We start from the raw sequence: 20,533 nt of genomic DNA, 5'->3' as shown, positions 1-20,533 counted from the left end.
TCTCACAGTTCTGGTAAGACATATCCATTTGCTATTCTCATCCACTTTTTTACTTAATTAAAAAGATTCCCAAGCGCAGTGGAGAGAGGCAGCAGTCAGAAGGATTCCCTGACCTACATCCCAGGCTACCTACCGAGTCTCAGCTTCCTTGGCACTGTCACTTGCTGTTACAGTGTGTTTCACATTATGGGTATCAATATTGACAGTCAAGAAGACATGAAGGCCTCTGCTCCTTCCTCCACACTGTCACTGGCTTCTGAGGGATCCTTAAGCTCCACATTTAAGCTCAGCACTTTGGAGCGAGATGTTGGCAACACACACAGATTCCAGTGGCAGATGGAGAAGGGAGACCTCCAGAAGATCATACCACGTTTTTAGAACATTATTTTGATGTTATGAATACTGCATTATGTGAGACTGCACCATGATGTTGTGTCATGCCAGTTTTATAGATTCCTGCCTCTCATCATTCTATGAACGAAACAGAGGGATAAATATTTCAATAAAGTCTAAGAAAAGAACACTCTTTTGCCAGGTGAATATTCACAAGTTAAATGGATTAACTTCTTGAGGTACAAATATACATAAGTACGGATTCAACTTTATCATAAAGACGGTCTGGTAGCACCAAATAATATAACTTATATAATGAGCTGGATGCAATTTCACAGCCATGCTTTACTAAGGAATGAAAAGCCCTATAAGTGGTGTTGGCAAGTAAAAACCAAATGTTTTACATGGAACTAAAATTGAAATCTTCTGTTTCACCACCATCTAGACAGAGTGTAGAGAAAATTAATCACTCTACAGCTTATGTCATTATTTTAAGAAATCACTCATTACTCCTATCCACAAGTTCATGCAAGATCTTTCCAGGAGAGGCCATCTGAGAGACAGAAGTGATGGAACATACATAAAGACATTATTAGTAGTACCTGTAGTGGAAGACTCTCTTTCATGATTGCTCTCTCTGGAAGGAGTGACTCTCTCAGTTACAGCAGGCTGTGTGGCATAATCCTCTCCCTCATCCCAGCCTGGGTACACCAATGGGTCTTGTGCTGAGTCGTTCTGTTTGGCCCCATGGCTGGGGACCATAGCTGTTATGATGATGGTGAAGCAATTATGAACTCAGTATGTAAAGATCCATTTCTCACATTATTCTCCTCTTCAGTTCTTGTCTCTATGACAAGCCTTGCTCACATGTCTACTACATTTAATGGCAAAGAGAAGTAAAGTAGATTTGCTTCTCATCCTGGTTTACATTTAGAACAGCTGCCTACTATCATCAGTAGGACCAATTCCTTCCTCAAACTGAGCACATGCTTTCCAGAATCGTGGTGTCTAACTGTTCTTCTGAAGTATTTCTCTGAATCTTGCTGTCAACTTTGTATTGTTGAATAGCACACCAAAATTCACTGGTGCAGAATTAAAAACCTCAAAGACATAAATAACTGCAAGGACATGACCCATCAGTAGGATTTTAATCACATAATTTGAGTGTGTTGACTATATCCAATTCTTTCCCCCTCAAAATTTCACTGTTTCATTAGTTGCAATATCTCCAGGGAAACGCACAAGGAAGTGTGACAAAGGGGAGTGCTCGGTCATGCTAGAGATTTGTGAATGGTGCACACGATGAGTAAGACAGCATTCAGCTGGAGAAATTTTGATATTGTAGTTATTTAGAAAAACACTATCCATATCAACCAACCTATATTTATTAGAGAATCACAGCAAAAGAGTACCCAAATCTCGTAAAAAACATAAAACTTCTTAACGCCTTCAACCTAATAAGGGGGGGAAAAACCCCAAGAAATTTGCCACAGTGTATTACAATTTTAATTGCAATTAAGCCATTATGTATTGCTATGGTAGTATAGTGTAAAAGGTTATCAAAGACCTGTACTTGATAATCCACTAGAGCAGATGACAACTTTGGTGCATTCACTGTTGGCAGTGCTTAGTACAGCACATCTGTCATTAATTCCTAAGCTTGGTACACTCACAGGAACAGAAATTAAAATATATCAATTTCAGTTACCACCTTTACAGTATAATTTGATCTTTTGTTTCAATTGATTCAACCAATGAAAGAAAGAAGCCTCACTATTATTCTACGTTATTCTTTGTTTTCTTCCCTTCATCACCAGTATCCTCTTGCCAGAGTTCAAAAGTGGGATGAGTAGACATTTTTGATAATTTTTTTTTTATATAACTGCCATTAAAAAAACTGGAAAAAAAATATCCTGGGTCCAATAATGGCTTGCAACAGGGGAGTAAACAGAGTTCCCAAAGGAGTGAAAAATGCAGCACACATTATTATTTTTCCATTTAAGCCTTCTCTGTTTCCTACAGACAAAGGCCTGGTAGATAGCTGGTTGAAAGCTTGTGACTGCATGACAAACAACACAAAACATAGGAGATATTTACAGAATTAACCTACTAAAGATTTTGACATTCAAGACAAATAGAAGAGAAACATCCAGGAACAAGTCTGAAGAATAGACTAATCTAAAAAAAAAATCTAAAAAAAAAAAAAATAACGTCGAAATTGCTCAGGTTTATTTACAGGACCCGTGTTACGGCCTCAGAATGCAAAAATGTTAGTAAAAAATCCTAAAACTAAACCTTTAGAAAACCCTGAAAGTTTACTAAAATGTGACCTGTAATATTACCTGTAGAAGTGTCCTTTCCAAAATAATTGTCACCTGCAGTAGTAAATTCATGTTGTTCAATACTGCCAGTGGTATTTGCAGGATTTTGTTCTTGCCTGATCCCTCCAGAATGAACGCTGTGTAACAGTGGATGTTGGGTTGGTCCTTCATGTTTTTCAGTTGTAACTAGTACTGGTAAGATGATGATTGAATTAATAATGATCAAAATACTCAACATCAGTCTTATTATCCTTATCATCATGGTCTACATAACAAGGATGTTTGGCTTTTGAATTTTGGCTTTTTCTTCTTGTTGTTGCATTTCATGTGAAATGAAAGATGAAAGAAAACAAAAGTCCTTTGGAAATCTTATCACACAAAAGCATCACCAGGAGCAGCAGCAGATTTAAGTACACTAGAAAGGATCCAAATGCCAGCCGAAGATAAAAGATATCCAAGAAGCAGAAGAGCTCATAGAAACAACAGCTTGCATCTCTAATTAATATTTATTAATACCAACTTAACTGTTGGGTTTGTGTAATCTGGGTTTTTTAAATAAAACACTGATGAACTTTCTCTTTTGAGTTATCTCAACTGCACAAAGCAAAGGAAATTGCAATTCCTTCTGATATTGGATGAATTAAATAAGTAGATAAGCATACTTATTTTGAACTCAATTATAATTAAAGCTCTTACCATTAAAGTTAATTCATTGCTTACTCTTTAACTTGCTGTTGTTTACACAGCAAAAGATGCAGTCAGAAATCAGCTGAAGTACCACCACCATAAGAGATGTTCTAATGGAGGTTTAGAAAAGATACATCAATGAACCTAAGATGAGCAGAAGAACTCAGCTGGAAATATATTTGCCTTAAGTATCAAACATTTCCATGAATGGCATATAAAAGTAAAGCTATGGTCCTTAATCAGAGCATGCAAAGAATGAGCTGGATGTGTTACATATGTCATAAGTCACCTGACAGAAACTATGCTGTTTCCCAAGAAGAAAAAAACTGGAGGAATATTTATCTTCACATTCAGGCAATGAAATATTTTTAAAGAAAGAGAGCACTCATGCAAATACAATTAATTATTTTTAAATTAAACCTAATACATATATATTATCTTACAAAAAAAAAAAGAGGTAATATTAATCAATGTATTAATACAACTGATCTAACAATACTTCACCACTAAAAGAAAGTTATCACAATAAACATTTCTGTGTGATTATAGAACCTGTTCTAAGGCCAACTGTATAAACTTCTGCTGTTCAAAACAATCTCAGAACCAGAAAGAAACAGAAAAATAGCTTGAGAATGCACTCTATAAGCTTTTGCCTACAGAAGATTTTAGAATGGAATGTTTTGATATCTCAGTTGGCTACTGACACTAACACTGATAGCAAAATACTCATGTTCATCTGGAGATAGCATATTATCCTTTGTAGGACAATTCATGTATTTGAAACACTAGCTCCCTTTTTTGTCTTTTGTCTTCAGATTTTACAATAGAAATTTTGAAGTGGAAGAAAGGGTGACCCACCAAGGTCACCAAGGTGGGTCACCAAAATCTACAGTCTGCTCAGTTTTAATGCACACTACTGGCATTGCAAATTTTAAAATACCAGAGACGTGAGGAAAAGTGGCAAGAAATAAACATTATATGCGTAAGATAGACTTGGAGTGACAGATGAATGTTACAGATGCCACCTTTGAGGGCTCTTGTGCAAATAATGTAAAGGTATTACACTAGACTGAGGCTAATGGTATGGGAATTACAAATATCTGTACCCTGAGTGTCCTACTTTACTGAATTATATCAGAAATCTGAGTATTATCTGAAATGCTTGATTGCTTTACCCCTGCTAGCAGAGCTAGGATACTGCTCCTCTTCATCAGTAAAGGTGGGGTTCCAGTGGTCTTGCGTGGTGATTTCCAGAAGTGTTTCGTGTTGTGAGTCAACAGCTGTTGGGATAATGGAGGATTGAGTGCTGACTATGCTCTAAACCTACCATCTGTGTGCGCTATAAAGGTGATGGAAAATGGAAGTTCTTGCATAGCCTATTTACTCTTCTTATCAAATCCCTTCACATCAAACCAGTTGTTCTTTTCTTTCCATTCGACAGATGCAAAGTTTCCCAAGAAAAACAGGAAAAACAAGCAGCAGAAAAATAATGTACAGTAGAAGTAATGCAAAACCATTAGAGCAGCTGTAGAAATTTAAACTCGTGTTTTAAGAATAATTCTAGACCTAAGGAATATGGCAGATATCTCAGTACACCTAAAACATGCTTGCTAAGTACTGAAGAATTACTCAAGAAATGCCATGCTAGAATATCCATGACTGAGCAAAAAAAGCAATGGTCAGCAAAAAATGAGATCACCTTGACAACCACCAGGAAGCCAGTATTAGTCAAGAAAGTTATAATACAACTGAAAAGATAAAACAGAACTTCTACAGTAGTCTATGACCAGAGACTGAAAACACTTTCACCCATGGATCATGCAGGCACCACGAGGCCATCAAAGGTATGGAATGCAGTACACACCTGTGGGACAAGTTACCAATGCAGAGTCTCAAAGGTAAATAAACACCAAAACTATCCAAAGCATAGGAAGAAAAACAAAAAGTCCCAAAGCAAGATGAATTCCTGGTTTTGCATTTTCTACTAAAAAGGGAAACCACTGCTGAAAAACTGCAAATACTGCACTATCTTAAAAATAATAAAAGGCTTCTGAACAGTGACTACTGAGTAAATAAGAGCACGGACAACAGACATATTAAGATGTACTTAAATTAAATAAAATTGCAGAAACAGAACAGATTAATGTCTTTCTACAAATAAGAGCATTAGAGTATAGTCATTGACAGCAACATCTATGCTAAAAACCCCCCAGGGCTGGGGCCGTTCCCTGGTCATAAAGCCAAGTAGCAGTTTGTGTACTTCAGGGACATCCTGCATTTAGCTTTGACCTTCATATGTGGTGTTTTTCTGGTTTCCAGACAAAGTTATTTCAACTGTGGATGGCTTCTGAATTAAAAAAGAGTTCTCACATGATCACTGTGGGACTATTCATATCAGGAAAATGAGGCTATGTATTAAAATATCTCAGTTTTAATGCTGGATGATGCCTAAACATTTGAGGTCACAAAAATAAATGAGATGATGTTAGAAGATTGCATGGGAAGTGTGCAGAAGGTAGCAAACAGGAGACTGTTTTGTTGACAGTTCCAAATGAAAAAGAGATTAGGGGTTTGGCCTTTCCAAATTGTGCCAGAACATCTTCCACAGACAGGAAGTCTGTTATTGAATAGCTGCAGGTTATATAAAACATGAAGTAGAATTATTTTAACATTTAAAATAAATTAAGAGAATGAAAAATGAACTTTTTTGTCTTGGAAAATTATGACTAAATAGAAACATTTGAATAAACATGAAACTGAGATGCTAATTTTAAGTAGCAAAAGAAGAGAAAGAATTATTTTTAATTATACGGACCTGAGACAATTTTCCAGTCACGAAAGAGGTACTTCTGAAGGGAACAGCTGATGAGAATACCATCCCATTCTCAAACAATATACGCACAGCTAAGGAGGAGGAGGTTACCTACCTGTCCAGGTAGGACAGGAAAATTAAGAAAGAAACCAACCAAAGACAACAGAAGTTCCTTACTCGTACTCAGAGCAGTCTCGTCCTTGGCCACACTCCTGCCCCAGCCTGGAAACACTGTGGGGTACATCATCTCCTCAGAAGAGTCTTCATCATCTGAATCACTGCCACTGGAGGTCACATCTGCTGTGATGATGTTAAATCTGCCATGAAGCCCTAACCCACAAGGCCTTCTGCTGGCAGCAGTTCAGCTTTCCTGCCTCCCCTACTCGCAGCCTTGCAATCACAGAGGAGAGTTTACAGCCCCGTGTTTCCCAGGGGCCGTAGCTGCTCCTGGCCTCTTCCCTCACAAGGGGCTCACCACTCTGCCACAACCCTGCTGGAGCTGCCCCACTAGGGCTCTTAGATACATGAACAGCAGTGACAAATGCCACATATTCACCCCTGCTTCCACTTACAGATTGTGGACCTTGCTGCCCTGGCCTCTGGTAATTCAGCCCCTAATCAAAGCAGCCTCTTAGCATGACATTCTTTACCCTTGGTTGCTGGCGTGGGTTCTTGTGTCTTCTCTCCAGGATTCGACCACCACCAGTGGTCTGAGAACGGATTCCACCAAGCTTGTGTGGTGGTTTCCTCCAGGCTGTCAGGATGAGGCCCTGGAGCTGTTAGGACACGACTCTTTTAACCAAGATCTTGTGATTATTTCTTGAAAAGCAAGAATTTTCCTCCAGCAAAGTCAAGTCCACCAGCACCAGCACCTTGAGCACGCTCATGCCAGAGATGGATGTCAGAGCAGGGCGAATGCATGAACCCATGGTGTCATGACATTCCTGCAACACGTAGCCAGATGCAAGCACTTTTAGCAGTCCCAGGAAAGAACAGGCTCCCTTGAGAGCAGCCATCAAAAAGCCCTGTGGGGCTTTAAACCCCTCCACGTTCCAGAAGGTTAATGAGTTCCTCACAGGCTCTGACAGTGGGAGAGAGTAGATAGTCTTTGAAACAGAGTCCAGAATGAGGAACATCCACCGAGATGACAGAAAATCATATACAAAATATGTAAGAAGTATCCATAATAGGCAAAATGGATACCCAGAGATAAGCACACCCAGAGAAGCAAACTGGTCTTCTACTGACAACCCCATGAAGCCAATGCTGCCAAGGACCTGGACTCAGAGCTGAGGCCATTCCTCTTGAAAGACACATGCACTCCCCTCGACCTGATGCTGTCATATGAATGCACACCAGAAACACCTTTCAGAGTAGGCATGAGTGAGTACAGCATGGAGAGAGAGGAGTAGCTTAACCTGTATCTCATTACCAACGCACAGCCTTTTCTCAAAACACAGCATATCAAATAGCAGGATACATAGATTTATGCCAGGCATTTACAGATGGAAAGAGATTTCAGCTAAGGTAAAAATTATAGAAATCTACAGCCTTTTCATCCACCATGCTAGGCAAGCTAACTAGTTGTTGGCAGGCAAAGAGAAACAGTCATGCCACTGGTAGGAGGTTGGAAATCCCCTCTGAAGATAAATCAGTCCTTGAGCCCCAAGAAGTCACAAGGAAAGTCCACAAATCAAATGAGAATGAAGACCACAATTCAAGAATCAGTAGAATGTGGTGCTTTTAGCTATATGGAGCCCACACAATATAAATAGGGCTTTTTTGTGGTGTGGAAGATGTGTTTGAAAAAGAGCTAAGATCATCCATCCAGTTTTCAAACAATATACGCACAGCTAAGGAGGAGGAGGTTACCTACCTGTCCAGGTAGGACAGGAAAATTAAGAAAGAAACCAACCAAAGACAACAGAAGTTCCTTACTCGTACTCAGAGCAGTCTCGTCCTTGGCCACACTCCTGCCCCAGCCTGGAAACACTGTGGGGTACATCATCTCCTCAGAAGAGTCTTCATCATCTGAATCACTGCCACTGGAGGTCACATCTGCTGTGATGATGTTAAATCTGCCATGAAGCCCTAACCCACAAGGCCTTCTGCTGGCAGCAGTTCAGCTTTCCTGCCTCCCCTACTCGCAGCCTTGCAGTCACAGAGGAGAGTTTACAGCCCCGTGTTTCCCAGGGGCCGTAGCTGCTCCTGGCCTCTTCCTTCACAAGGGGCTCACCACTCTGCCACAATCCACTGGAGCCACCCCCACTAGGGCTCTTAGATACATTTTGGGACCCTTTGCATGCTCACAGCACTAACCATGCCCTGCCCTCTTCCAGCAGGTAGAGCTGAACATGCTGGCTTGAAAACCTTTCCTTCCTCTCTCCTACATGTCCTTCCCATTGGAACAGTCTGCTCCTAACTGCTTCAAAACAGGAAAAAAGAAAGACCCAGGTACATGCTTTACATAATGCCTCGATACTCATCCCTTTCAGACAGGCAGAATGCCTCCCTGGCACATGGACACTGGACAACTGCTCTATTGCTACCACATGTAAAGTCTGTGAGAGAGAGCCCAAGAATTTGTTTTTCCTACTTGAAGCACAGTGCAATGAGCAGTGACAAATGCCACACATTCACGCCCCCTTCACTTAGAATCTGTGGACCTTGCTGCCCTGGCCTCTGGTAATTCAGCCCCTAATCAAAGCAGCCTCTTAGCATGACATTCTTTACCCTTGGTTGCTGGCGTGGGTTCTTGTGTCTTCTCTCCAGGATTCGACCACCACCAGTGGTCTGAGAACGGATTCCACCAAGCTTGTGTGGTGGTTTCCTCCAGGCTGTCAGGATGAGGCCCTGGAGCTGTTAGGACACGACTCTTTTAACCAAGATCTTGTGATTATTTCTTGAAAAGCAAGAATTTTCCTCCAGCAAAGTCAAGTCCACCAGCACCAGCACCTTGAGCACGCTCATGCCAGAGATGGATGTCAGAGCAGGGCGAATGCATGAACCCATGGTGTCATGACATTCCTGCAACACGTAGCCAGATGCAAGCACTTTTAGCAGTCCCAGGAAAGAACAGGCTCCCTTGAGAGCAGCCATCAAAAAGCCCTGTGGGGCTTTAAACCCCTCCACGTTCCAGAAGGTTAATGAGTTCCTCACAGGCTCTGACAGTGGGAGAGAGTAGATAGTCTTTGAAACAGAACTTCCACCAAGACGATATAAATTAAAAGATGAAAAAAGTATCCACAAAGCCAATGCTGCCAAGGACCTGAGCTCAGAACTGAGGCCATTCCTCTCAAAAGGCCCATGCACTCCCCTTGACCTGATGCTGTCAGGTAATTTGACACCAGAACCCCTTTCCAGGTAAGCATTAGTACATTGCAGAGAGAGAGGCTCAGCTTTACTCCTATCACATTACCAATCCACAACATTGTCTCAGAACACAGGATATAAAATTTCAAGTTCTACAGCTTTGTGACAGATATTTATGAATGGAAAGATGTTTCTGCTTAGAAAAATTACAATAATCTACAGCCTTTTCATCCACTGTGCATCCAAAGAGACATTGGCTTGCAAATAGATAGAAATGTGTCTATCACATCTGGATAGTTGAGCTGAGTCAGACTCATTGTTCATGTAGGTAGCTCATTAATAATTAGAGTCCTACACTTGATTCATGGCACACCTAGAGATGAATCATAATTTGCTGATAACAGAGAGTAAAACCTGTTTTGGCAAGGAGAGACAGTTAATGGTAAAGTGCTCATGGTGTATTAATCTGGACCATTAACTTGATGGAGAACACCACTAGTGATGTCCAAATCCAGAGAAATAATGAATGGTCATCATCTGAAGAACAAAGAGCTGTGCCAATTGCTCATTTCAAATCATAGCAAGGAATTCTTTAGATTAAGCTAGATATCTTTTCAAAAAGCTTTAATTTTTCAAAGGACTTGTAGTACAGGTGGAGAGCCACCAATTTTGTTTCTCACTTTAACACACTATAGAATTAGATGATAGATTTTTAGCCATCTATCTGAAGGTATATGACAAATACTTTACTTATTTTTTAATTTTCTGCTTCCCTGTCTGTGGGATTTTTTTTTATGGGAAATTAAATTGTGGCCAGGATATTCCACTGACCCTGTACTGTTTTATGAGCTAAAGAACAGATATTGGGGCATGGCTTTATCTTCTTTTTTGGACTGGTCTCCATGTCACTTTCTCCTGTTCTACTGAATATTTGATGACTTCTCAGAGAGATGCACAGCTAATACTCTACCTCTTTCTAAAAGGAGTGCTACGTTACTGATTCATTTATAATGCAGTAAAATTAAACTGAGTTAAACACTTTGGCATTAAAGTGATGTTGCTGGGTAACGGCCAAAGCTATCAGAAAAACCCAGGTGCACTGCTTTCTTTATCTTTTTCTTTTTTTTTTTTTTTTTTTCAGAAAACCAGTTTATCAATCCTAACCCTGTAAACAAACATGCCAATGTTATCACTTCTGTGATACACGTTTATCAGTATTGACACATTTTATCACATTGCTCTATAGTTTCTTTGATCTTTTCAGATCTTAAACATCTCTGGTTTTCCATCTGTAAAACAGTCATGCCCATGAGAGAGAACTGCCAGCAACAGGAAGGGACATACATATTTAGGACCAATACATTTGATAATCAGGTATTAAAATTAAAACAGAAAGCTTTCCTCTACAGAAACAATGCACAGGTTTTTGCAGTGGGTATAGAAACACCAGTACAAGGAAACAACAAGTCACGTGTGCACACAAAAGCAAACATATAGGAAGGAAAAAACACCATCAGAGTCAACCAAACTCCCCACTATTACCAGGTGGGATTTTATGCACCCTCCACCTCTTACAGGCAACATTTTGTAACAAAAGCTTTCACTGGAAACAAGCACCAGCAAATTCTCTACTTTTTTCAAGGCCTGCGGTAAAATCAACCTAATATTTCTTTTTCCACCTACATACTTATAAGGTGTTACTAGCTTTCACTTCTGAGAAAAGTTGTTTGGGTTTAATAATGTATGTCTTTTAGCAAAGCTTTTGCTAACTGTGTAATTCATAGTCATTCTTCCTCTATCCTGTGTTTTCCAAATACAGTGACAAGGGCACCACTTCTCCAAGTGACTTAGACCATTTGACCATCTAACAGCAACCAACAGAAAATCAAGCAAATTCCTCATGGGTTCCCCTGATGGGGAGAAAAAAGAAAAGAACCAGTGGGAAGAAATTTTCATTTCTATCAGTTTGATCTTTACTACAACATGCCTCTGTAGATTTCCTCTGTATAATTAAAATGTTCTCCCTTTAGGTTCACTTTATTTTCTGAGGCAAAGATCTTTATCACTCTACCATAAGAACTAGTGTGAACATACATATGTTATTTCCACTTTAAAATGTGGATGAGGACTTCAAAAGCTTTTTATTTATTGTAGCTGCTGTGCAGTACATATTTGATAAAATCATCACAAGCAGTTTCTCCAACTCAGTAAAGCTGTTTAAGGACAAAGAAGAGAAAATGGCTACTGTTCTTCTGGGTCCTCAAAGAATGTGGAGCCACCACAGTCCTCAATTTTTTCTCATGCATATTGCAAACAGCAAGGATTAAATTAGTTTTTGCAGTGCACAAATGGCTCAGCAGTTGAAACTGCCATATAAAGCACTGCCTTGCTTAGCAAGGCCATGATTTTGACATGGATTATCTAAATTCACAACCATAAATATGTTAGAATAACATCACAAATCTACAAAAGTATCTTTTTTGAACTCAGAAATAATTGACTTCAAGTGATTCAAGTTGTTCTAATTTGTGACGCCTCACAGAGTAAGTAGGTGTGGTAAAACAGCTGTGGGAAACCCAAAATAACAATCTTTCTGAGCTCAGCTACAAGCTCTGAAGCAAACATACTGTGAATGATTTTGCTCCCCTTGCCTCAGAGAGTGAAGTTTGTTTCCACTTAACCAGTCTGGAAAGTAGTGCATTTCAATGTCTTTCCAATTTTTGAGGTGTTGTATGCTTCACCACTTACCAGAATGCCCTTCTGGAAGAAGAAAGCAGTTTTAATGTGATCTATGTGTAATGTAGTTATTATGAAACGTAAATCTTACTAGTACTTGCAGGATACTGCCCATCATCTTCTTCATGGAAATCACCGGCCACCGTTCCCAAAGAGATGTCAGGTGATACAGATGGAAATTCATCATCTGTATGGTGATGGATAAATCATTACTATTTCATTAGCCCAGTTGCAACACAGTACTCACAAATACTTCAACTATTCTGCCCTGCAAGCTTCATTCCTTCATTTATTGGTCTAAGAGGGGAGAAAGAGGCAGACCCCACCTAAGCTTACCTTACTGACACAGTAAGGATATCACTCAGATAATTTGAAGAATGTATTACAGTGATAATGAACATTCTGGAAACCATCTGTTCATGTGATCCAAGATCTCATTGTAGCTTTATGCCTTGAGGACAGGGATCCTACATCAATAAGCGAAGTTATTTGTATTCCCCTCTGCTGACATATATTTTGAGATTTAGCCCAAAAATCTATTTTACACAGGCAAGCAGAGCTGGTAACAGTTGTAACAGCAACCAACAGAAATATAGAGCACACACCTTGGGGAATGTGGGGAATGTTTCTGATCCTAGCTCCTTAGCAAGAGAATCTCAGGATTTACCTTTCATGGTGCTAGCTACATGTCAAAACAAGCATAACATGCCATGAGTATACCACCAGTGAAAAGTAATTTTATAACCCAAATGCTCTTGCCTTTTTTTTTTAATTTAATTTCAGTGTAAATTGAGGATAGTGATGCAAAATACTGGTATCCAGCACTGGTCAGATATTGGTGATCTGATAAAAGGCCTGTAGTCACACAGTAAACTTTCCTGTACTTAGAGGATGACTTATACCTGCATCCCCAATGTTCAATGGGAGTGAGTCTTTCAGACTTCTGATAATTTCAGCCACACAAGCAACATAAAAGATTAAATAAAAATAAATAGAAAAGAATATAGCATTTGTATTTGGCAGAGCACCATGGAATTAGTGTCAATCTACTGTCCTTACCATAATCTTTTCCAGTAATTCCTTTTTCACCTCCTCCAGAAGTATGATCTGGCAGCTGTGAGACTGGAGTAGGACTCCCATAATAGGAGGGGCTGGATCTCCTGATGGAGGCATCCATGGGAGTTGTCTCATGGGTTGATCCACTCCCTGCATTTTCATCATCCACTCCTGAGGTTGAGGACTCTCCGCCGGTATGATGTGTGCCATCCACGTTGTAACGGGAGCCATCCGCGTTGTCAATGACTACGGAAACGGAATTAAACAGCTCATGTCAAGCTACACAGCCACAACAAAGAGAAACACCTGTGGATTAATACCAGCTCACCCATTTTTGCCCTGCTATCTAACCTAGATAATAGATCACTAAAATATGTCTAATACATATATGCTAATTTATATATTTTTTACATTTGTAGGGCCTGACTTGCATTACTTATTTTTATCAAACTGCTTGATTTTAACATAAAATCTGGGCATCGGTAAAGTCAATCAGAATTTAGAATTGGAAGAAATTATTTGTTATGAGCCTTCTTAAAGCTTCCAGCAGCTTTTCTAACAAACAGCTCAAATTAGATGTAGGAAGGTTGCAGTCTTAAGCAAATTCCTTTATGTCAAAGGGATGTCAGCAGGTCTGAGATGCCAGAAATATCAAATACCTATATAAAGAATGTTTGCTACCCTAGGATAAACCAAACTCCATAGGCTTTAGGGGATGACAACCGACTAGTTGTTTCACTGCTATTGAACATCTCTTAACTTCTTTTTCTTATGTTTGGCTTGGCTTTTTTAATATTAGTGATTTTTTATATAGAAATAAGATAACCAGTTACTAAAAATTGAGCAAGTGCATGTCTTTCTTATCAGTACAGTACCTGTTTCATCCTGATTACTCAGTAAAGAAGTATCTATTCTTACAACTGGCTCACATGTTTTTTCCTCTGTTTCTGTGAAAGAAGGAAAAAAGAAAGTAATAATTTGAAAAAAAAGGATTAAAAAAATCACATGTATTATACCCACATCAATTGTACGTAATAATAAAACATCAGCTTCAGATGAGGAGGATTGAAAACAAATTTCCAGACAAATGTTGTTCACTGATGTACCACCTTCCCAGACAGGGCACTTCGAGATTGTTCTGTCAGCTAACAAGGTTCTCTATTTCCATAACCATTCCAGAAAATGGCTGCAATCAATGCCAGGTGGAACAGCCTTAGGACCCAGTTTCAATGCAGTCAGAACCACTGTCATTGTGGCAGTGGCAAGTCTAATCCTTTTGAGCTGGCAAACTCCGTCCCCTCCATGGAGGGCTCTGCAGAGGCAGCGTGTGCCCTGCTCCAGTGAGCACTGCTGGCCCCTGTGGGCTGAAGTGCCCCACCTGGGGCTGCTGTACGAGCTACCTGCTCATGCTGCTGTAGGGAATAATACTTGGGAAGAGTAATAAATATCTGGGGGGGATGGACATCACCACAGTAATCATCTGTGAGTGACAGACAACAGCGATTCACATGATACTATGCCAATGCAGAGATTTTTAATTGTATCACCACCAAGAACAAAATGAAAAAATATCACTGCATTCAAATCATCAATGAACTTTTCCTACAGCTTTCTGTAAGAACACTCTTCTTCCACTATGAATGGCAATCTACTGAAATTCAAGATACTTGAAGTTAGTTTAGATTTTATTTTCAAATAGTGTGTTCAGCATCTCTCACGGACTATACACGCTTTCCTAATGATTTACTATAGTATCTCCAACTATTAAAAAGTTCAATATCTTAGATGCAAGCACCCTGCTGCTGATGCACATCCAGCTGCCTCGTGTCTAAATGGAGATTTGCCTGAGCAAATACTGAATGAATCTGCAAAGAGGAGAGCAGCAGCCACGTCCGTGGGCCTGGGATGGCCATTGCAGGCCCTGGAGCTGCTGCAGGTGGCAGCCACCCCAAAACACAGAAAACTGCTCTTGGCTGTACAGCTCATGAACAGAAGAGCTGAGTGCCATGGCTGACAACAGTTATGTCTTTCAGATTCACTGCTGCAATGGTTCACTTCACTAAGCCATTATAATGAACTGTTCTGAAGCCGCAAAGTTTGTCCCAAGGCCAGAAAAGTGATTTACACTTTTAACACTGATAACAAAATGGTCCTTGCTGACATGACAGATACACTTCTCGAGGCTGACAAAATGTATTTATTCTCAGTGAAAAGCAGGCTATGTTTATTATATAAGCCCTCATTCCAATACCTTAAATAGGAGATTACATATGTTATTTTTAATCAATCTGTTTCCAAAATGCATCATCAAATCATCTCCTTACCTGTCGCATTGTAACAGTATGCATCATACCGAGCAGTTGTATTTGCTGAAAGTTTGTAAATGCCAGTGTTATTTGCTGCACAAAGATGATAGGGATTGATCCGTGGGATAACAATATGCCCCACCACGAAACCATACCTGTGAAGAACAGAGGTAAATAACCCATATTACTTACTATTGCAGATGTCACCTCAAACATTAGGAAGCTACAAAGAAGCCATTATTTTTAAAAAGTGCATGTATTTATTCACACTGTTTTGTTGCATTTTTGTTCCTTTTTCATTTGAGTGTTCCTTTCTCACATGTGGCTACATCAGTCTCCCATCACTCAACATAATTTTGTGTTTAATTTCTAGACCTAAACCCATTTAAATTAAATATGCATCTTATTAGCTAGGTAAGGTGATCAGTTCCAGAGCAAGGGAGTGAAAGTGACAGAGACAAGTGCACTTTTTGTTCAGTGTGAGTTTGTATTACCTGACACTAAATTCCCATTCTTTTTGGATTCACAATTTCATTGCTTTGACATAACACACTGTTCAGTGACACTTTCCTCAGAAATGTTGAGGGCTCAATTTATGGTGCTTGAGCAAGTTTAAAGAATGATTGCAACACACATCATTTTCTGCAAAAACTGACAGCCTAGTAAAATATTCAAATACAAGAACTATCCATGCACAAATTCTTACTGTATCTTTCAGTTGAACAGTGTGATTATTGTGCACAGAGCTCACATAATTCAGTGAAGACTGTGGTTACACAAGGTATAATAAATACATTACTACTGTTTTGCAATCCTGTAACACCTGATTGATTCCAATGCATTTAACAGGAGATGTGATAGAAGGGTAATAAGAAGTGGGGTTTGGTTTGGGTTTTGCTTTACTTCTTAAGAGGAATGATTAATCAGGAAGGAGTAAATGTCACAGCTGTGCAGTTTTTTATCTATGAACATCATTCCAGTTTCATGTCTAAAGTGCAGATACTTGCAATTCTGAAACTCTCTTGTAGGTGGAATTATAAATTACTTTATTCACACTCCCAACTAAGCTTACAACGCTGACACTTTACAAACCGTCATTGACCTACTTTTGTTATGTTCTGTTCATTCATCTTATTCATATACATTTGGATGGTTATATGCAGCATATTTTCCCTCTCCTAGTCACATTTAATAAGAGTTAAAGCTCACTGACTACTACTGAGGACTACTACTAGCACTGGATCAACAAACGAAAGTAATGGGGTTGGAGGGCTGGCCATAGGGAAGGGAGGAAGAAACCCTGTCTACATGGCTTATATGTCCTAATCTGTCCTCTGGTAAATTGTGAATTAGGGAAAATTGTAACAGTAATTAAAAATTACAGTTTCCCCCTGGGAAAAAAAATAAAAAAATCCCTCTTCTTCTTTCAATTTCCTTTCTATTTTACCTTTAGAAAATACATTCCATAGTTTAGAATACTCATAATTGCTTGCATAGAAATCTCTACCCCTACGCATTATTTCAGATTTGATCTCTAAATACTGTGTAGTGCTGGGCAATTCAGAATGCTGTGCATGTTCATGTGCTAATGTCAGAAAAAGAACGTGCCTACTGTGTTGTGAAGGACTTTCCCCACAGAGTAAAGAACTGCTTCTAGTCTTTACGTGGTACAATTTTAAATTGCATTTCCACTTCTGATGGAAGAATCCTCTAAGAATTCTCTGCTCACATATTTCACCACCACAATACTTGTGAAATGAACATGCCAGAACAGGAAATAGTTGCAAGCAGTATTGATGTCAGCACTATTTAATTTAATTATTTAATTTTTTTGAATGAAAAGTTTTCTGTAACTCCTAGTCTCTTGGTCTGGTCATTTTTTGAGAAACTTGGGAGTCTGTATCATCCACATTTGTTGTCCTATACATCATTAATTACAATGGGTAATTAGGTCACTTGACAACGTGATTTTGGGGATTTTTAATAACTACTGTAGCTGTCATCTGAAACATGTCCATTCACAGATTACAGGAACGCACTGATACTGCGGCCTCTTCTTCACTGGGATGTCAAGAGTTCATCCCTCACGGTACCACCTGCTGCTTTTATTGTTCCTTGGCAAGACCCAGTTCCATACAGGGCATACACTATCCTCAGCCTTTGACTTCACCTTGGTCATATTTTCTTACCATTACTTATCTTACCAATTGTTCAGTGACACACTGTGATCTGAACATCTTCCCGACTGGCTTATTATACTGTCAATTTTTTGTTGCCTTTAGATTACCTGTGAGAGGTTATGATTTTTTCCTAAGATAAATGGTAAAAACGACATGCATCAAGGACTTGCTTGTTACTGGACCCAGAGCAAACATACACGTGTGCAAAGATGTTTTGTTCATTACAGAATATAACTTACTTAGCTGATTTTGACACCTACAGTAAGTCAAATGTAATTATTACACTAGTGGTGTCATGATATATTATGTTTTCAAGAATTTCTTTACCTGCAAGTTTCAAATCCAAGCTCATGAGCTTTCTTCAGCTGCTCTAGTGTTGCCAAGCTACTGTTGAGAGCTCTGCAGAGTTCAACTGCTTCAGATCGTGTGAGACTGTAGCGGCCATTTTTTTCAACATGAAAAACTCCTCCATATCTGCAACTTATATTGAATTCTGTTATCAAAGGGAAAAAAAAAAAGGTTAAAAATTTAGACCTAATGCTTCACCAAAGACCTGGAAATTATTTCTTTTCAAGTACAATGATTTCAAGGCAAACCTGAAACAACTAGCAGTGACCAATTCATTCAGAAAAAAAGCACTGCCACTTTCAATCACTTTCTTCATACCTCCCCTCTTTGGGCTGAGGCATGAGCCAAATCTCCAGCCTTCCCAAAAATAGCAATACAATATATTGTTTCAAATATATGCAAAACATATGTTTTCATGAGGTATCTAGGAATTTTGACATACCATTAACACTTATGTGCAGAAGAAAGGGTTAATAATAATTGTATCAATACAAATAAAAATAATTACGTGCGTGGAGAGAAATGGGGAAACAACAGGACACTTCAAAGCAATGTGAATTAATTTTGCTTCTGCCCCACCTTTCCCTCAAGAGAAAAAAAACAGTTGCAACTCCAGACTAGAATGACAACTGCTAAGGACACTTTATAGGAGTAGCTATTATTTCCAGTGCAAAGAGGAGCATGACTCATTTTTATCTTAATTTTAATGGAAGTTCCATGTGCAAGAAAGGGAAAAATAGACCGGTCTTCTCCAATATTAAAAGGATGTCTCCTTACTGTCTATTTGAAAAAAATAAATTACATATAAGAACTGTTTTTCTAAAAGACACGAAATGCAATTCATGCACATTTGCATTGACACATTCTAAATAATGAGCAACTTTTCTAATGTAATTTTTGCTTGACAGTCTATTTTGCTCTATAGCATATTTGCAAAAGCAAATGATAGTAATCAAGGCATGCACTCCTTCTTTAATTACTTTTGTCCATTCATAAACTGATGTTATTCTGTGTACAGGTTATCTACTCAGTGTAAACTGAAAGGAACATTCCTTTCCTTAGCTCAGAGGAGATAAAATACCAGATTAGATGCAGACTGGGTGATGTATGAGAGGACAACCACTATTCACAGCACAGGTAGGAGTCCAATAGTGCTGCTGCTTGCTTGTCCAAAGGAGCTCCAAAGCTGTGCATCCAACCTTGAATACTTATACCATAGGCAACAGGATTAATCATTATTGCTACTTGGATAGCCTTTCCACAAAAAGAATGAAAAAACTACCTTTCTCCAACCATTCCCCCTTCCCCAGTGTAATGGCTGACAAAAACATTTAATTTAGACAAAATAAATTTGTTATTTCAGAGCTGTTTGACAGTCTATGACAGTTATCATATGTCATTAAAAAACATATGGCTCATCTGTCACTCCTTAACTGCTATGGGATGGAGCTGCTCTCACATCTGTCATGCAAGCAACTTCTACTTTGGCTCCAGATGCCTGACATTGTCTTGGAAGTTGTCCAGTCAGTAGCTGTATTAAGCATAAATGACCTAGACAAGAAAAAGGTTTCTCTTCAGTTTTCCCTTCTTATATTCCAATATAAAATATACTCTGTGAGACCCAAGACTTAATGTTAAATATGGGGTCACATCACAAAGTTCTATTTGATTACCTTAAAGTAACAAGCTCAGTGATTTTGGAGATAAATTTTCTTGGAGCATTCATCAACATCTTTTCTGATCATTTTAGGCTAATTTCTAAAAAGCTTTTGCTGTGAAAGTAGCATACACTTGCTTTGGGTTCCATTTGATCGCAGTTAATCCTAGATTCATTGAATTATAAAGTCAAGTTCACTTTTGTTTAGAATGAGTTGATTTAGCTGTCATCAAGCCTCAACCCATATAATTTATGCTCTTATTACCACTCTGAGATTCAGTCATAGTCAGAATTCCACTTGGAGAGTCAATTACTTAGATTTCTGCTGTTTAAAATGGTAGGCTTATTTACACAAATAGGCTTAATGGAACTCCATGTGGGCTACGTGCCTACACACGTGTACATTTTCCGTGGAAATGCTCAGCCTGAGTAGACCCTGCACGCCAGGACACTGCTGGGAGGTACCAGGCTCACTGCACGTGTGCTGCCCAGCTGCACTGCATGCACACACAGGAAGCCTTGCTTGTGCAGCATGAGACATCACATGGGTGTCCAGGAAACCCCTGGCAAAAATGTGGCAATCCAGTTCTCAAAACTGGCTCTGAGGCCATCCAATTCCTTGGCACTGTGCCCTAAAGTAATGCTGAGACAGCATCTCTGATTTCACTTTGATGATATCTTCTACGCCTACTATTCCAAAAGTACCACTGCTCTAGCAGAGACACTCTGTTCGTGAAGAGCTGAGTACAGAAAAAGGGCCAAAGCAGTACCCAAAACTCACATGG

At 39.2% G+C, this 20,533-nt stretch overlaps 1 protein-coding gene across 5 annotated transcripts in view; it reads right to left on the bottom strand.

The window, feature by feature from the left end:
* Nucleotides 1–20,533, bottom strand: part of CD44 (CD44 molecule (IN blood group)) — a 49,437-nt gene that overhangs the window by 13,075 nt on the left and 15,829 nt on the right. For 4 of the 5 annotated variants that reach the window (XM_088057398.1, XM_088057399.1, XM_088057400.1 and 1 more), the window contains exons 2-13: nt 18,071–18,236; nt 15,582–15,718; nt 14,133–14,204; nt 13,261–13,503; nt 12,293–12,388; nt 8,887–9,012; nt 8,092–8,211; nt 6,804–6,929; nt 6,331–6,450; nt 4,517–4,621; nt 2,676–2,846; nt 936–1,097 (exon numbers count right to left, since the gene is read on the bottom strand). In XM_088057398.1, coding sequence (XP_087913524.1) covers nt 936–1,097; nt 2,676–2,846; nt 4,517–4,621; nt 6,331–6,450; nt 6,804–6,929; nt 8,092–8,211; nt 8,887–9,012; nt 12,293–12,388; nt 13,261–13,503; nt 14,133–14,204; nt 15,582–15,718; nt 18,071–18,236 — 1,644 coding nt within the window. The remainder of the gene's footprint in view (nt 1–935; nt 1,098–2,675; nt 2,847–4,516; nt 4,622–6,330; nt 6,451–6,803; nt 6,930–8,091; nt 8,212–8,886; nt 9,013–12,292; nt 12,389–13,260; nt 13,504–14,132; nt 14,205–15,581; nt 15,719–18,070; nt 18,237–20,533) is intronic. The other variant, XM_014252032.2, reaches the window with a different exon arrangement.

Source organism: Pseudopodoces humilis, chromosome 7 (assembly GCF_049639895.1).
Source record: "Pseudopodoces humilis isolate 2021_Gansu_Grassland_sample_001 chromosome 7, ASM4963989v1, whole genome shotgun sequence".
Taxonomy (NCBI): Eukaryota; Metazoa; Chordata; class Aves; order Passeriformes; family Paridae; genus Pseudopodoces; species Pseudopodoces humilis.
This window is presented reverse-complemented; position numbering and strand designations above follow the sequence as displayed.